The 19,739-nt window shown below is 39.2% G+C and overlaps 1 protein-coding gene across 3 annotated transcripts in view; it reads left to right on the top strand.

Moving 5' to 3' along the window:
* Positions 1–19,739, top strand: part of LOC149217027 (TOM1-like protein 4) — a 273,886-nt gene that overhangs the window by 204,668 nt on the left and 49,479 nt on the right. For all 3 annotated transcript variants that reach the window (XM_089392923.1, XM_089392924.1, XM_089392925.1), the window contains exons 8-9: positions 16,825–16,910; positions 17,187–17,375. In XM_089392923.1, the coding sequence (XP_089249049.1) occupies positions 16,825–16,910; positions 17,187–17,375 (275 nt within the window). The remainder of the gene's footprint in view (positions 1–16,824; positions 16,911–17,186; positions 17,376–19,739) is intronic.

Raw genomic sequence — 19,739 nt, forward strand, 5'->3', positions numbered from 1 at the left:
ACTAGGGACCTACAACAGCTCCTCATGTGGAGATCATGGAACAACCAATTGCTTGAAGAGCTCCTTCCTTCGATGTCATGAATTTATTCTTCGTCATGGAGTCTTCATCTTTCGGGGGACTTCTTCATAGGGCACAAACCATCCATCACTTTCATCCATGAGTTAGTCATGTCCTCATTTCATCAGAAAGTGATCCATCAGTTTTCCATCTGGATTTGCTTCATGTCATGCTGCTTTCTTTATGCCATATTTTCCAGAAGGATCTTACATCCTTCAATATGGTCTTCCTAGAAGTCATACAAAAATATTCTCTTTGGTAGTCCTACATAAGCCCATCCAGATATTAGTTCAAAAATAAGAATTGAATACTTAAATCAAAATTACCTTTGTGATGGTCTTTCTTCATGACATCTTCTTGTAGGTATCAACATCCTGCATGCAGATTGACACATCTCCCATAGATATCCATTGTCAAGGGTCTCTATCTTTTTCCGACTTCCATTAGAGTCTTTATATCTTTATGGGAGATATTCTAGTCAAATCTTCTTGGACTTTGGATGTTGAATTCCTTCTACCTTTGTTGCATATTTTACGATCTCTTTCTTTCTTTTCACACACTTCATTCCCAAGAGCTTCTAATCAGAGTTCGTTAATTGTGGTCAACTCCTTTATGATTCATATGAGAACATATTATGCTGATTTCATCTATTACGACTTATGCTTTTCGCAATAAGAAATTAGTTCAAAAATAAGAAATGAACACTTAAATCAAAATTACCTTTGTGATGGTCTTTCTTCATGACATCTTCCTGTAGGTATCAACATCCTGCATGCAGATTGACACATCTCCCATAGATATCCATTGTCAAGGGTCTATATCTTTTTCTGACTTCCATCAAAGTCTTTATATCTTTCTGGGAGATATTCTAGTCAAATCTTCTTAGACTTCAGATGTTGAATTCCTTCTACCTTTGTTGCATATTTTACGATCTCTTCCTTTATTTTCACACACTTCATTCCCAGGAGCTTCTAATCAAAGTTCCTTAATTGTAGTCAGCTCCTTTATGATTCATATGAGAACATATTATGTTGATTTCATCTAGTGCGACTTATGTTTTTCGCAATCTTTCAGAGGAGGAGATCCCTTCTTCTTTTGATCATATTTCCCAAGATGGAAATAGTGATCCATATTATCTACAACCATATGACATGACTTTCATAATAACCTATGTAAGCATACATACCTCATCTCTTCTTTCCGTCGTCCAGACTTCCTGTAACAACTTCACTTAAATGAAAGGACTTCCTTTAAACCTGCTTCATTGTTATGTCATCATACCATCATTCCTTGAATCACAGGAGTTGGAATTCCTAATGAATCTCTTGCTTTCTTTCTAGATCGTTGAATCCTTTGATAAGGATTCCATCAGATAAACTTGAGGATCTTTCATATCCTCACCCGACAGATTTTTCCTTATTGACTATTGTATGATGATTCCAGTTGATGATGACCTTTACTTCTTTCTATACTTGAGATTTCAATGAGGTTTCCAAGAGCTTCTTATTCTTTGTAGACAATATAATTTATTCTAGACATTCTTTCGGCTTCCCATGTCACGAGCTCTTACTACTAATGTTTCTATCAGTATGGTATTTTCTAATCGGATGCATCCTATCTTATTTACATTGCTTCCTATCTATAAATTACAAGTGAAAAGTACCTTTTAGTGAAGAAGATCATCTCAGTCATAGTAGAGATCTTTTACTTATTCCTTCTTAAGTTTCTTTGTCTCAAGTTCTTTCACTTACTCGATAATATGGGCTTCTTCCTTATCCCTCTTGTCCTTATTACATTTAGGACAGTCTCTTCTATAGTGCCCAAGTTCCTAACAACTGCAACGTCTTATCTTAGCTATGTTCTTCCTTTTCTTTGGAGGACCAAATTTTCCTTTTCTTCTTGTCATGGCAGCGTATGCTTGATTTTGCTCATTTAGTCCTACATCATCTTTAGCCTTTAGTCAGGGTTCTTCGATTTTACAAAGTGACCATAGATTTTGAAATGGAGTAGTCTCTTTCTTCCCATATAAACTTGAAGTGAAGTTACCCCATTCTTTCGGTAGTGCATTCAATACCACTGTGGTCATCTCTCTATCAGACATGACTTCTCCCAGCTCTTGTAGTTGATCTCGAATTTCTGATATCCTCATGAAGTATGAGGCCATTCCATCTTCCTTGGATATCTTCAGTTTGTAGAGCTTTTGCCTTAATGAGATTACTTCTCTTGCAGTACTTACGGAAAACAACTCCACCAGTGTGTCATATATTGCTTTTGCAGTCTCCAACTTTGACACATATGGAATTATAGAGTCTTTTATAGATTCTATAAGAATTCGTTGGGCTCTCACTTCTCCCTTCATGAATCTAGCATGTGCTTGAGTATCTTCCTTTGGAGGTTGGGTTATCGATCCCTTGATGTGATCCATGACCTCATTCTCAATAAGATTTAGGTCTGTCTTTTTCTTCCATGCAAGGAAATTTGCAGCCCCAACCAATTTATTGCTTTCCTTGCAAAAAGACATTTTGTTATTATTAGATATAGTCATAGACTTACTTGAGAAATTGATGCTTGCTTCCTCCTTAATCTTGATGTTGATAGAGGATTTTCTTCTTGAGAGATTGATGAGAGGGAGCTTGATTCACGATCCTCCTTGAATGATTTAGTCTTCCTTCTTTCTTGAAGATGGTTTCAAGACTCTTGCTGGTGTAGGTTTCTTTGATATAGGGTTTTTAAGATCTTGACCTTCGTAGCCCCTGAATCTGCTACGATCCTTCTTTCAGTGCTTGATGTCTTCTTGATTGAATGCCCCTTCTTGACTTCAGCACCTAACCCTTTGATACCATGTTGAGAAATCTAAATCATGAATAGTTAAAAGATTTCTCTGCTTCTTAATTGCTTGTGATATACTTTTACTTCTTAACTTACAGTCTTTTCTTCGTTATGTTATTATTGTGTTCTTTTCATCAAGAAAATTACCAATATGCATAATAAAAGACAAGTGACATAGTATGTAGGCTTGTCAACCAGGGCCAAAACCTCTCATCTCTTGAGAGGAAAACTAGATCAATATTCTTCTTCCAGATCTTCAATTGATGAGTACCAAGGCCATGACAAAGACCCTTGACTCTAGTATCCTCCCCAGAACCTTGTCACTAACCTTGATGCTCTACCTCTTCCCTTCCTCGGCTTTCTTCTTGATCTCAAACTGCTCTCCTTGGCTCCTTCTAGAGAAACTCGGTCTCTAGTCTCCACACTGCTCTTCTCCTATCTTAGAGAATCTCGGTCTCTAGATCAAAAACCCTAGTCTCTATACTGCTTCTCTTCGATTTTCACTTGATTCCTTTGGTCCTTCTTCTTTTGTACTCAAAAAAAGATACCCCAGAAGAATCCTTCATTCGCTAACCCCAGAAGAAGCCTTCCTTCGCTGACCCTAGAAGAATCTACCTTCACTGACCCCAGAAGAATCTCTCTTCCGCAATACCCAGAAGAATCCTTCTTCGCTATACCTTCTTCGCACTACTACTGCTAGACTCTACTTCACACTTTTCCTTGATCGAATGCTTGACGAGTTGCTTGTCTTCAAGTGAGGCTACTTATACACATCAACTCATGACCCTTGGGCTGACATGGTGACAAGTAGTCAGGCCAACTTCTTCTAGCATGTTCTTCCATTGATGTAGGTCGCCTTGAAGAGGGTAAGTGACAAGGTCTTGGATGATACTTTACATAAACAAAATTGACATTTTACAAAGTGTAACATGACTTCATTACATGAAAATGACTCTTATCATTTTATGACTAGATGACAAATAATTCCTAAAGTCTCTCAATGCGAGTCTTGACTCAAAAACAAAATCTCTTGCTCATGAAACCTATGAAGCAAGTCAATACAATAATTTTATTTTTTCTTCTTTACATCTCGTTACATAAAATCATAATTACATGTCATTATGAAGACCAAGCCTAGTTACATTTTTCAACATATTGAAAAATGTGTAACTAGGTTTGGTCTTCATAAGTATAAAATATATTCTTGTAAATTATAAAATGAAAAGAAATTATTATTATTATTGGAGCATGAGTTTCTTGCTCAAGATCTTTTATTTTATAGGTCAAGCACCTGTTGAGTACTTCTAGGGTTTGTCTTAGGTCTAAGAGTCATTGTCATATATTGAAGAGCTAATGGGCACATTGTATCTTGTAAAGAAAAAATATTTTTGTCTTTAAAGTGTCGAAATACCCTCCAAGATCAAGTCAGCCTAATTGAAGAGCCACGTCTGCCCCTTGAAGAGGCTTATATAAAGAGAGGAATTCGTCCTCCAAAGAAGCACTCGCTCATCTCTCCTTCTATGTGACGAAGAGGATGAAGAAGAGGTCGAAGAAGAAGGATGAAGAATAGGTTGAAGAAAGACAAAGTGTTTGGGCTAGTTCTCTCTCCCACGTGCTAGACGAAGCTAGGGTTTCTACGTAAGGGTTACATCTAGTTCGATCTTGGAAGGAAGAGAGGAAAGAAGGCAAGCGAAGGTCACTAAGGGCATCTCTTGTTGATTTGGGGTAGCATCGGATGTGCTTTAAGCCTCAAATTTTGCAGGGAGGCTTGGGGACAGGCATTCCAAAGAACCTAGAAGGTGTTTTGAGAAATTCCACCCAGAAGTAATTTTATTAAAATAATTAATATTTTCAATGGGGTTCCTAAGTCTAAACTTAGGAAAATTAAAATATTAATGGGTATTAATCTAATTAGGGATGAAACTTCTAGAAAAAGCCATGTATCAAGCCAAAACAATCTGTGCCTTTGATTATGTTTTAATCTAGGCCATTGGTTGTCCAAAAATGAAGATATAAGAAGGGGCTTGAGGGTCATTTGGAAAATACATAGAGAGATAGAGAAAATCGATTTTTTGTAGTGAGAAGTTCTGAGGAGGAAAAATCGATTGAGGAAATCTCTTCTAGTTGAGGGGCAAGGATAGTAGCTTCCGAAGAGAGAGATTCTCAATCGGAGATACATTAGTAGAGAGAGGCAGTGAGTGATCCAGAAGCTTCCACGCGGAGGTTGACGCAGGGCCAGAAGGGCCAATGCAGAACCAATGTAGAGGGAGAAAGAGAAGTCCGAATTCTGCAGAGGAATTCGATTTTCAGAAGCTGGGAACTGGGGTGTGAGACCGGGAGGCAGAAATTGCATTTCCTGAGCAACAAATAGACCAGCCAGAGAAGCGACACGACACCCAGAGAGCTTGACGCTGGGCTGACGCAGACACTGCGCAGAGGCAACGAGAAAGGCCAAAGGGTAGTCAGTTTGGGGCTGGATCAGCCAGGATTTCTCAATGATTGTGTGAGGTAAACTCACAAAGCTTCTGCTAGTATTTCTCTCTGTAACTGAATAAACCTGTGAGGTATTTAGTGATGTATTTAGATTTTGCTATTGCATAATATTAAAATCCTTAGAGCTGCTGCATCGGTTTTCCCTCATTGGGTTTTTCGGGGACTATTTGTCCAAAAATAACTGTCCTATGTGTTGTATTTTTCTTTCTTGCTCAGTATTTTGTTTCCACATATATATAAATTAAGTGAAGGCTGCAAATGTATTTACTTCGAAATTTACCATTGAAGACAATAAATAACTTGCATGATTTAATCAAGTAGGAGAAGTAACTTCAGTTTGCTATAGTAGGGATTCTGGTTTAGGAATTTTCACACGGTATCAGAGCTAGTGCAGGAGAAACAAGATGAGCAGAACCAAAAACCCCAGCGCTGAGTAGAAGGGGAAATCGAAAAGCTGCAGGAGGCAATAAGTCGAAACCCTAGAGGGTTTGCCCAGTTCTAGTCGAAGGATTGAAAATTCGAGGTAGTCTCTCTCTCCGAGTGAGTTGACGGAGGGAAAAGAGCTTCTAGGTCGAATTTTTGCAGTGGCAGAGGGAGTAGCGCCGAGCCTCAGCGTGCGAAGTAGTTGGTGGACGCAGATTTTTCAGTAGGTAGCTTTGCCGGGCTGAAAAGATGTCAGAAGAAAGAAGCAACAAAGCATAGTGAGGGAATACTTCCTCAATGATTTATTATCGAGGAAATGAACATTTCTCAATTGCTTAGTAGAGGAGCAACAGCTTACCAACTCCATCAGGGAGTGCGTAAGTCAGCTTAGGAGCTACGCAGTAGGTAGAAAGAGGGAGCAGTTCGATAGTTTTCAGAGGAGATGGCAACCAGTGGCTTAAGGGATTAGGACAGGATGGACGGGGCTTCCAACTATGCCATCTGGAAGGCTAGGATGACCTTCCTGCTAGATGAGCATGCCCTCAAGATGTATGTTGATAATGTGGTGGCTAAACCTACAGATGTAGATCCACTGAAAAAGTACAAGGCTGAGATGGCTAAGGCGAAGAGGATGTTCCTAGATGGAGTCAGGTATCACGTGCTATGCCACGTTGCTAGCAAAGGGACTGCTAAGGAGATGTGGGATGCCTTGGCCCCATTGTATCAGGGAACTTCCGAGTAGCGAAAGATGTACTTAGAGCAGAAGCTGAGATCTGCTTAGATGCAAAAGGGGGAGCGAGTGGATCCGCTCCTCACGAAACTGAGGGAGACCCGTGATGAGCTGTCAGCTGCGGGATATACACCTCAAGACTTGGAGTTAGTCAGATTGGCTCTAAATTCCGTCTCATATGATTGGCAGATCTTTGTTTAGAGTATCTTGGGTAGAGCAACATTGCCAAATTGGGACGAGATGTGGGCAGCACTGAAACAAGAAGAGCTGAGGAGAGAGCTGCTCAAGGTAAAACTTGATGGGAGCAATAATAGCAGTGGGTCGAAGCCCAAAGTAGAGGAGGAGGATAACACAACCCTTGCATCCAAGGGGCAGTAGGGGCATCAGAGATGAAAGAAGGACATCTCCAAGGTGAAATGCTTCAGACGTGGCGAGATGGGTCACTCTGCATCCCAGTGTCCTTTGAAGAAAAAAGACAAGGATGAGAAGCATGATCCTAAGGTTGTAGCCACGAATATTGACGAGGAGGAGTTCGCCATGACAACCGAGATACCTCCAAGAGGGAGGTGGGCTGATTTTGAGCTGTAGTCAAGAGGATTGTAAATGGGCAGGATCCTCAAGGAGCCCACCTCTTGGATCGTCACCTTGCTATGAGAGCCCATGATTAGGAGTAGTGGGAAGGCGGAGTTTCAGTTGGTGCCATGGAGTGTTGATTCGACAGATGCAGTGACTAGGAGAACCAGACACTGAGTAGCACAGATCAGGGAGGCAATAGTGCGAGGAGGCACAAAGCAAAGCTTCAGCAACACAATGGCTTCAGAGGTAGAATGGGACTAGCAACAGTCATGATTTCAACATCGAGTAGTATCCACTGGATACTTGTCCAGTTTTGGGTGTTTTCAGTTACTTCTTTCAGCAATTGAGTTGCAGTATGGATGCAGTGTTAGCGGCATAGCAGATGCAGCGTTTGAGAGGGAGCTACAGTACAGATGTAGCATTGACAATGGCAGTGTCAAAGGCAACAGTACAGTAGCAGCAACAACGCAGTGGTTGATGGACAGCATGTCAGGCATCAGTAACGCAGAGACGATGCTTCAGAGTTAGGGCAGTATGCAGAGAGGCAGTGTATTGCTAGAGCACATTCCTCTCTAAGAGGGAGTGTTGATTTGAGGTAGCATTGGATGTGCTCTAAGCCTCAAATTTTGCAGGGAGCAGTGTTACTTGGGAGCGGGAGCGGAAGCGGGGAGCGGGAGCGGAAGCGGGAGCGGAAGCGGAGCAGCGGGAGCGGGAGCGACCATTTTCAGAAGCTCCCGGTTTGGGAGCGAATCCCGGAGCGATTTTTTAAAAATATATATATTTTTTATATTTTTTAATTTTTGATACATATATGTCAACAAAAACATGTAGAATGATGAAATAGACATAAAAAACATAAAAAAACATAAATTGATCATTGAACCATATCACATCAATCATCTAGAAATTATAATCGTCATCAACCTTAGTAAAATAATAAATTAAAATAACATTCAATTCAATAACATTTATCATCATTGATCACCAAAGTAACAAGTTGTACTTGTAAGCCAAGTTTAACCATTACAAGAAGTAATATCGAAGATATTTCTAAGTCCTAACTTCTAACTGTTAACATGATATGAAATGTTAAAAATTTATAAAATGAAACATGAATAATGAGATGAAATGAAACAACTTTAGTCTTTCACAAAGCATCATATTCATAATTCACAATCATTACCAATGAGTTATAATTGCCAAGGCCCAACTTCAAACTTCAAATTTTCATTGTCACAGTGATATAATGTTTACAAAAAATATCATAATGTCATAATGATATGAAAGAGTCAAGAGTCAAGAGTCAAGGACTCAAAACTCAACACTGAACAGTTATGAAAACTAAAGTGACAAGTCTAATAGAAACTAAAAAAGACAAGTAAACTGTAAATCTACAAGTGGCCCTTGCCACGAGAGTCTCCAGGAGTATAAGTAGGTCGTGGCGGTCTTCTAGGAGTCTCCCGCCCAGACCGACGACCAGAACTAGAGCCTCCACGCGAGGGTGTCGATGGAGGTGGCGACAGCAATGGAACAAGACTCGGGCCCCGAGAACTGCTACTGGATGGTGGAGGTGGAGGTGGCATGGCTGCTGCAGCTGCTTCAGCTTCATCCCGTACAAGCTCATCTTCTAGTTCTTCCATATGTACAATGCCATCCTCCAAATTGTCGTCCTCAGGGTGATTGTCCCAAATTTTATATGTGGGATCTTCATTAGCCCGATCACAGTAATGGCTCAACAACCTCAAATTGTAGTGCACATAAACCAAGCTTTCTGCTCGGTTTTCGTTGAGCCTGTTTCTTTTCACATTATGTATATAACTGTAGGTGCTCCAACACCTCTTTGCAGAAGAAGAATTTACAACCTGTGCAAGAACTTTCAATGCCAATTTTCGCAAAAGTCCGTCGCCGCCATATGTTTCCCACCATGTGAGAGAATCAAATTTATCTTTGTCGTCCATTGCATGGAAGTTACCATACAAACCACTGCCAGTGAAGTATCTGCCTATTTCAAGGCGCACAACTGCACATTCCTCCCTGTCAGGCACCAACTTTTCTAATGCTTCCAGATATCCTTTAGTTACCTCTCGATCTAAATGGGGTTTGGTCCTAACACCACCCCCTGCTGCAGGTTTGCCCAACCAAGAATCTGAGTAGTATTTTGGCGTAAGGATATACGCCAAGCAATGTAGTGGAAGGTTAAGCCTTTTCCACCGTTCACACACACAATCGTGAATCAGATTGTACAAGTCGGGATCTCTGTTATTAACAATGTCTTTTATTTCCCCCAACATGGTATCCATTTGCTCATACACCTCGCCAATCACTGGTTTGTCTGTATCTGCAAACCGAATCATGTTATAAATTGGCTTGGTGAAATCCAATACCTGTCTCACAGTTGTCCAAAACTGCCCATCAAGAGCGGCCTCCTCCACCGTTTCAAAACCTGTAATGTCAGCTACATTTGTAGCCCTTTCCTTTAACACCTGCCAATTTGGACTTGATACCATGCTAGCTAAACCCTCTCTTACCTTCAAAAGGCGCCTGAAGGTGAGGTAATAGCTACCAAATCTAGTCCTCGCAATCTTCAGCAACTCCAATCTCGAGTGACTGCGGAAAAGGCCATGGGTATTGCTATGATTTGTAATAAATTTTATCATTTTTTTTCCTTTCTTGTACAAATCACCAATCCATTGGTATTGTTCATTTTTGTTTTTGACAATATCATGCAACAGAAGGTTCAATGTGTGAACCAAACATCCAGACCAAAATATGTTCGGGTATCTATCCTCAATAATTGCTCCCGCTGCCTTACAATTAGGAGCATTATCAGTGATGACTTGGATGACATTGTATGGGCCAATACGCTCAATTGTTTCAAGCAATGCTTCTGCAATGTTGATAGCGGTCTTGAACTTGTCTGAGTAATCATGTGCAGCTAGAAAAATGGGACCACTTCGGGACACAGCAAGAACACTTATCAATGGCTTGCCTTTTACATTTGTCCATCCATCAGATACAATGGACACCCCATTGTCAGTCCAAGAACTTGTCATTTTATTCAAAGAATGTGATATTTTTGCTTTTTCATGATCAAGGCCAACAGTTCTTGCCTTGTCATACCCAGGGCTCTTGTATCCTTTAGGGGCATCATTTATGGCAGAAACCATTTCGTGCCAATAAGGTGAGCGTAGAACATTGAATGGTATCCCATTTGCATAGAGGAACCTGTAAATTTTTGAATCCACATCATTCCTACACCCCTCATCAAGGAAATCTGATATGGTTCTACGGCGTAAAGATGATGACCCTGAGCCTCCATGTCCATATCCACTGCCTTGGGAGGATGCTGAAGGAGTTCTTTGTGAGCTTTCAAAGAAACCCCTTGATCTTTTTGCTTTGTATTGGGCGTCCTCCTCTTCCTTTATGTATTTGGCTCTATCTGCTGTTGACACCGCGTTGCAAGTTCTGATTCCTATTTGTTTCTCTCCATCCCATGCCCTTTTCCCGCAAAGGTGTCTTCTCAAACGGGTGTATGAGCCTGTGTAATCAGCGTTGCAATGGGGGCAATGAAATTTAGTGGTTCCACCCCCTCTCCCTGTTTCAGCCCTCTGAACATATTTCCACAATGGAGTTTGGTCTTGTTTAGTTTTTTGACCCTCATGTTCACCCTCCTCCACATCCTCCTCACTGGGGTTTTCACCTATTTGACTTCCTCCGGCTTCTTCATCCACCTCTTCAGTTTCAGGCCCCCTCCGTTTCCTACTCTCCACCACCATAATAACCAGAAAAGGGACCAGGAAGAGGAAAATGCCAATAAAAATCCCCAGGTCCATCGTGTTTGATGTTTGTAGGGTTTGAGTCTTGAATCTGCAAATTAATTTAGTTTATTGGGATTAATTCATTTAATTTATTAATTTAATTTAAATTAATGATCTTTAAACTCAAACAGGTAAATTAAACTAAACAAACTAACTACCTAACCAACTAAACTAACTAAATGATTAAGTTACTTACCTCTGCAAGCTTGCTCCTCGCTCCTTGGCACTTGCTCCTCGCTCCTCAGCTCTGGCTCCTTGCTCCTCAGCTCTTGCTCCTTGCTCCTTTGCTCTCCTCAGCTCTCAAGCTCAAGCTCAATCTCATTGAAATGATTTTTTTTGGGCCCATTGGGCTTATAAACCAAAAAAAATAGTTAAATTTTTTTGTTTTTTCGGGTCTGGCGGAATTTTTTTCCGCCGAACCGCTCCCGGATTTTTAAAATTCGCTCCCGAAGCATTTTTTAATGCCCGGGAGCGATCAGGGAGCGATCGCTCCCCGATCGCTCCCGGGCATTAAAAAGCGCTTCGGGAGCGCGGGAGCGATCGCTCCCTGAAGCGCTCCCTCACAGACCAGGGAGCGCAAATTTTTTTACGGGAGCGCGCTCCCGAAAATCGCTCCCGTCCGGGAGCGATTTGGGGAGCGCGCTCCCGACCCGCTCCCGCCCGGAGCGCGCTTCGGGAGCGGGTTCGAAGGGGGGGGGGGCGCTCCCCCGCAACACTGGCAGGGAGGCTTGGGCACAGGTATTCCAAAGAACCCAGAAGCGTTTTGAGAAATTCCACCCAGAAGTAATTTGATTAAAATAATTAATATTTTTAATGGGGTTCCTAAGTCTAAACTTAGGAAAACTAAAATATTAACGGGTATTAATCTAATCAGAGGTGAAACTTCTAGGAAAATCCATGGATCAAGCCAAAACAATCTGAGCCTTTGATTATGTTTTAATCTAGGCTGTTGGTTGTCCAACATGAAGACATAAGAAGGGGCTTGAGGGTCATTTGGAAAATACATAGAGAGATAGAGAAAATCGATTTTCTGAAGTGTGAAGTTCTCAGGAGGAAACATCGATTGAGGAAATCTCTTGCAGTTTAGGGGCAAGGATAGCAGCTTCCGGAGAGAGAGATTCTTAGCCGGAGATACATCAGCAGAGAGAGGCAGTAAGTGATCCAGAAGCTTCCACGCAGAGGCTGACGCAGGGCCACGTAGAGCCAACATAGAGGGAGAGAGAGGTATCTGAATTCTGCAGAGGAATTCGATTTTCAGAAGTCGGGAGCTGAGGTGTGAGACCGGGAGGCAAAATTGAATTTCTTGAGTAGCAGATAGACCAGCCAGAGAAGTGATGCAACACCCAGAGAGCTTGACGTTGGGCTGATGTAGACACTGCGCAGAGGCAGCCAGAAAAGTCGGGGGGTAGTTAGTTTGGGGCTGGATTAGGCAGGATTTCTCATTGATTGTGTGAGGTAAACTCACAAAGCTTCTACCAGTATTTATCTCTGTAACTGAATAACCCTGTGAGTATTCAGTGATGTATTCAGATTTTGCTACTACATAATAATAAAACCCTCAAAGCTGCTGCATCGGTTTCTCGCATTGGGTTTTTTCAGGGACTATTTGTCCAAAATAATTGTGTCCTATGTGTTGTATTTATCTTTCTTGCTCAGTATTTTGTTTCCGCATATATATAAATTAAGTGAAGGCTGCAGATGTATTTACTTTGAAATTTACCGTAGAAGACAGTAAATAACTTGCATGATTTAATCAAGTAGGAGAAGTAACATCAATTTGTTGCAATAGGGATTTCGGCTTAGGAATTTCCACATCTCTCTAGCCCTAAGTCACAAGGAAAGGTAAGCGAAGGGAAGAAGAAGGCTCTAAGAGGAAGATCGAAGTTTTCCAAGTGTGGCAGCAACAGTTGCCGGGCAGACAAAATTTCGGATCTGCAGTAGGAGGTCAAAGTTCTTGTAGTACGAGGCGGAGTTGGTGGTTGATCTTGATCTTGGAGGGTATTGGCTTGAGTCACAGGGTCTTGGTATTTGTCAATTGAAGGATCTATAAGAAGAGGAGATTTAAGGGTTTTCCCCTCAAGAGGAGGGGTTTTGGCCCTGGCTTGCAACCTATATATTGTGTTACTGTTCTTATTGTTTTGGTAGCTGTTTGATATATCTCACATTATAATAATAAGGATCAAAGCTAATAAGGAAAAAGGTAACACAAACACTTATCAAGTTAAAGAGAATTAACATATTCATTTCTCTATTGAATTCTCAACACTGGCCACCCTATGTTTCTCTAAATCATTCATAATTGAATGTGATGCATCTAGATTCAGATTTGGCTTTGGTAATGTAAGCTGGTCATCCAGCCATTTTCACAGGAAGAAAACCCAATCGAAAAAAATGCTTGAGTTTTACTCATGACAAGGAAATGTTTGCGATTATGCAATGCTCTAACCAAATGGTGTCAATATCTTTTGGGAAACAAGTTTATAGTCCATACTGACCATGGTAGTCTAAACTATCTATTTTAATGTAAAACATTAACCACAAATGTTATTAGAACTAAACCAGTCAACCCCAAAATCAGGAACTAGATCGGTACTGAAAAAATGAAAAAAAACCAGTTGACCACAAAATACAGAAATATACAGATTCTGAAAAAAACGTATATATTCATGTGCATCCATATGAATCCAAACCATTATGCGCATATGCAAAGTTTCTCATATATAGCAAGTAAGGATGCATATAACCAAAATAGCACTGGGTACAATCTATCTCCAAACCGAAAATACATCAACAAAGAGGCTCTAGATGGCCTCTAGAGTCCAAAAAAATTCATGCTACAACACTTACTTGTCATCAAAATCATTGCACATATTGGGATCCGCATGATTAATATGACCCTCTAAGCATTAAAATAAGATAGAAAAAGTTTGACATGTCAACTCGAGATTTCATTTGAATGATGGGTACATTTTTACCAGGGTCATGACAGAGCAGTTCAACAATCAAAGCTGCCAACATCGAGGTATATAGAGGGCTTGATGCTATAGATTAAATTCTAGTTTCAAACCTCATACATGACAGAATCCAATGGAAACATTGTAATCCCCCCTATCTTGAAATCCTGAAAATTGTTAAATCCACTGGATTCTGAGTGGGATCTAAAATTCTACTTTCTCCATATGAAATCCGATGAGGTTGGAACCACTCTCAAACATCCTGAAACAATTAATGGTAATGTTAAAAATTTCAGTAAAAGAATGAAAATGAAAAATAAAGGAGAATGTCACATTTTTCAGTAAAAGAATGAAAATGAAAGATAAAGGAGAATGTCACATTTACTTAAACATTATCATTAATACGTACCATTAGTACAACCCTCATGACACCTTTACTTTAACATTATCATTAGTTACATAGCATTAGTAGGGCCCAGTGTTGTGGGGAAAGTCCCCCCCCGATCCCGCTCCCAATCCGTGCTCCGAGCGGGAGTGACTCGGGAGCGCGCTCCCTAAAATTTTTTTCTCTCCTTGCCTTTTCGGGAGCGTTTGCCTTTTTTGCAATTTTTTTTTTTTGTAGTAGTAATGTTCGAAATGCAATTTTTTTTGAAAGAAACAAATAATTTTTGAGTGGGGCAGCTTAATGATCAAGTCTAGGCCCTAGTATTGATATGCTATTCATGGTAATGTTAAATTCTTAAAATAAAAGTGACATTCTCCTTAATCTTCATTTTCATCCTTTTACTTAAATTTTTAACATTACCATGAAATGACTCAGGATGTTTGAGAGTGGTTCCGGCCTCATTGGATTTCATATGGAGAAAGTAGAATTTTAGATTTCATTCAAAATCCAACAGACTTATCAGTTTTTCAGGATTTCAGGATTGGGGGATTGCAATGTTTCCATTGAATTTTGTCATGTATTAGGGTATGGAACTCGTATTTAATCAAGAGCACCAATCCCTCTATGTACCTTGATGTTAGTGACATTGGTTGTCGAACTCCTCTATCATGACCCTCCTAAAAATGTATGCATCACTCAAAAAAAATCTTGACTTGACATGCTATGCTTTTTCTATCTTATGTTAATGCTTAGACGGTGATATTAATGAAAAAGATCCCTATACAAATATAGAGGTAATGACAAAGACACCTCTGGATATTAATGTTTAGAGGGTGATATTAATGACAAAGATCCTGATTTTCCAACAAGACGAAAAAATTAGACATTTCTTGTGGTGGCAAGAGGCCCAAGCATAAGAAATAGATAATAGATTTACTTCTCTTTTCTAGTTTCTAGTAGCTTTTCTAACTATTGACTCTTTCATATTTATTATGATATTTTTTTAAACAATATATGACAATTTAAGTTTGAAGTTGACAATTATAACTCATTAATAATAAATTATGAATATGATGCTTCATCAAAGTTGAAAGTTGTTTCATTTCATTTTATTTTATAACATTTCATTTCATGTTAGATATTATTTGTTGTAATGGTTACACTTAGCTTACAAGTACAACTTTGGTGATCAATGATGATAAATGTTATATATTGAATTTTGAAAGCTTGAAACTTTAAGATTGATGAATCATGAGACTCAATATATTCTATGTTACTATGTTACTAACTTGTGGACGTGGTTGATGAAGATTATAACTTCTAGATGATTGTTGTTATATGTTTCAATCTATGATTTTTTATGTTTTTTATATCTAATTCATTATTCTACATGTGTTTGTTGACATATATGTATCAAAATATAAAAAATATATATATTATATAAAAAACGCTCTGAGATTCGCTCCCAAACCAGGAGCTTCTGAAAATGTCGCTCCTGCTCCCGTTCCCCGCTTTCGCTCCCGCTCCCAAGTAACACTGGTAGGGCCCTAGGGTTGAATATTAGGCTGCTCCACTCATAAATTATTGTTTTCTTTTTGAAACTTTGCATTCCAAGGGTCCTTAGTCACATTGTATGGAACCAGCTAGTTCAGTGAAAAAGGATAGTTTGGTACTGAACCGGCCTTTTCCGGTTCAAAGCAATTGGTTTGAACGGTTAGGGGTGGTAGGCAGGGCAGGTGGGGGGGGGGGTGGTGGGTGCGGCGAATCTCTAGGGGGTTTGAAGATTAAATTTGGCTTCTACTAAATGAAAACAACTTAAGATATGTCTATAAAATTTACTGTTTTATCAAAAGTCAGACTTCAAATCTGCTTAGAATCAGTGTTGAACAGAAAAATTACAGAATGGATTTCCACTTATATAATTTTTCCTTTAGTTTCTATGCAAATCTGCCTTTAAAGTTGGAGGACAGGATACATGACATGTAGAACAACAACAAAGTGTAAATGCATATGCTACAATTCCCCTCTAAAAAAGAATAGGATCCACTCTGCAGTTTGGAGCTAAGTTTTTCCAGGAAGTTTTTGACCAGCTTAAATATTTGGCTGTCAAAAAACCGCTGGAAGTCAGATTTTAGTGCTTGTACCTATCTTGTTAGAAAATAAATAGAGGACAAAATTTGCCATAATTTTATATCTGTCATTTTTCCTGGAAGGATATACTTTGGATGGAGTTGTGACAACAACACAAATGTAAACTCAACATATGTTGCACAACTCAAATATTGTTGCAAAAGCTGGAGTTCTCAAACTTTGTATTTAATGGACAGAGTCACAGAAGATGCAAAAGTATAAAACATAATAATACCAGAAAATTATTATACTTATCTTCATTCTATTATATATGTGTGATAGTTAAACTATAAATTTATTATTAGCTGAGAAAGCGTGAAATTTAGATGGAAGGAGTATGAATCTATTTATTCATGAACATAGAAGACAGATATTTAGCTGATTGAATCAAATATCTAACCATTCATATATTCTACTTGACTGTGCAGGGTGTGAAAGATGAAATAATTATGGATCTTGTTGAACAATGCTCTTTTAACAAGCAACAAGCAATGCAACTTGTCGTTACAACTTCGTAGGGGCCATTTTCTACTGGATACCTTTTTCTTATCTGTGCAGCATGATATATGCAGTGGCATTAGGATAGTTGTAAATTAAAGATTTTGTACCATACAGTGAAGTTGTTGTGCCAAGTGTCTTCCTTTCTGTGCAGCTATAAAACAATTAAGTCAGGGGCTTGAGCTAAAATTTTTCATTTTTCTTTTGGCCTCTAAATAATATTTCTTGTTAACTACATTTTTAAGGTATATGTCATGATTGGGGAGTCATAATCTGGCTTCTTTATTTGCAGTGATGAAGAGCTTCTTTGTCAGGCTCTTGCATTGAATGACGATCTACAACATGTTCTTGGTAAACATGATGCAATTGCTTCAGGATCATATGTCCCAACCAAGGAAATAAATGTTCCTGCACCTTCTGCGGTAAACATTAGCCATGAAGAAGATGAAGCAGAAGATGATGTAGAACAGCTATTTCGCCGGTAATTTCCAATCACATGAAGTGTTGACCTTCAAATATAATTGCTTGGTCCTACACATTTGTTTGTCTTATCAATATATGATTTATAGACCTTTATAGAATTAAATTGATCTAGGATCAAATGCCAGTTTTATGTAGCAACCTATTCTAGGAGGAATATAGCTTTGTCAACTTCAGTTGCACTTCTTATTATTACATTTCTATCAGCAGCTCTTGGATGGTTTTATGTTGCACACGTAGTCTATCTTTGTACATATTTTGGCAAGCATATGGTACCTCGCGATTGATAATTTGTACAGAAACAAAATTCAGAACAAGAAGCATTGGTTCCTAGTATCTATATTTTGAATTTGTGAGCTATCCCAATGTTGAGAAATCTAGGGAAGCTAGATTAGATGTGATTTCTCTTGACTTTGATAACTACCTGTGATGTTCTTTTACTTTAACTTGATGTACTTATAATTTGCTTCTTCTTATCTTGATTATTATGGTTTCTTATCCTCAAACAGCTACCAAAACATGAAGATCAATAGAACAAATGGACACAATATGTAGGCTGCTAGCCAGGGCAAAAACCTCTCATAGAGAGGAAAACCCACAATAAATTCTTCTCTTCTTATAGAATCTTCAAATGACGAATTCCAAGACCTTTGCACCCAAGATCAAGACCCTTCCAAGACCAAGTCAACCTTCTTTCTTGATGACCTTTCCTTCTCAATGTCAAAACAAGTCAAACAGCTTCCAGCAACAAATTTCATCCCTCCTGCAACTGCTGCAACTTCGTCCCTTCACTAACAACTGCAAGTTTGCATGTGTGGGATAGAGAGACTATTTTTGTCTTCTTCCTTGCTTCGCTTAGCTTGCTCCTTCCTAAGTAAAATGGATGATATGTCTTACTTTCCTTGATCAAGGATTTTGGCTTTCTTAGGAGATCTGTAATTTTGTCCTAGCTGCTTCAGAAACCCTAGCTGCAACTCACACGTGTGGATGATGGGGCTTCTTTTAGGCTTCCTTCTTCCTTTGCTTGGGCTGATTCTTCTTTCTAGACAAATAGACTTCAAAACTTGCTTCCTTTCATCAGATTTTCAACTCTTCTTAGAGATCTGAAATTAGGGCTTTGTAGCTGGAACCAAACCCTAACCTTCTTCGCATGTGTGAGAGAGAGTGTGAGTAAAAAAAATAGAATTTTGTTTTTCTTCTTAAATTTTAGCCCTTCACTTATTCTTCCTTCTCCTTCGCTTGATCTTACTCTCTTGGATGATCCTTTCCAAATGAGGTTGAATGCTCTTATATATAGTTGTTCTAGGACTGCGAATTGCCCTTTATGAGGCCGACTACTTCTTTGCAAGCCGACTTGGTCTTGGAGGGATGTTTTGACACATTTTGACTAAAAATAAATTCTTTGATTTGATACAAGATGCCTAATAGGGTCTATTACATATAATAATGACTCTTTTGACTCGTTGACAAACCCTAGAAGCACACAATAGGTGCTTTGACCAAGAACAATTTAACTTAGAGCATGAAACCCCATGCTTTATAAAACGACAATAATAATTTTTCTTTTCCTTTTACATCAAATATATAAAATCAATAATACATGAGATATTATGAAGGCCGAACCTAGTTACACATTTCAACACTCCCTCTTAATTAGGGAGATATTCATAATACATTGATGGTACATGGACATTCTCATACAAAAGAATTCTCATAAGAAGATTTGCATTGGTAAGCCATCTCATAAACTATCTCTTCAGCTTATATTAGTGCATCTCATCATATCAACCAACATTGTCATATAGCAAGGCCTTGACTAACAACTCTATCTCTCCACTAGATTAGAGCACAATGCTGGGGAGACAATGATTTATAGACACCTTCATTATTGTCTCTCAAGACACATACCCCATCCGGATGTTCACAAGGTATGCCCTTTTAGGACCATTCCCCTCTTGGATTTACACATCCTCAAGGAATCTCCTCTTCGACTACTCTTGCTTATTTGATGTCCTACCACATCCTCAAAGAGTATTGGTTCCCGAGACTACTTGTATCCTCAAGAAGTATCGGTCTCAAATGCTTACCCAATCCTCCATTCTTTCTTCATGATGTGAAGACAAGAATGATGTGTCTATCTCTCCTCATTCCTTCCTTTACATGAAAGGAATATACTGAAGCTCCCTCTTAACTAGGGACGATCTACTCATTCCTTTACATGAAAGGAATATACTGAAGCTCCCTCTTAACTAGGGACTTGTTTCCGAAAACAACTATCTGTTCTTCGGTGGAGATCATGGTACTATCAACTTCTTCTAGGGCTCCTCTTTCCTGCATCATGTTATGAATAAAGTTCAACATCATG

Source organism: Pinus tabuliformis, chromosome 1_1 (genome assembly GCF_031772625.1).
Source record: "Pinus tabuliformis cultivar Carrire ecotype Pingquan chromosome 1_1, CPIR1, whole genome shotgun sequence".
NCBI lineage: Eukaryota > Viridiplantae > Streptophyta > Pinopsida > Pinales > Pinaceae > Pinus > Pinus tabuliformis.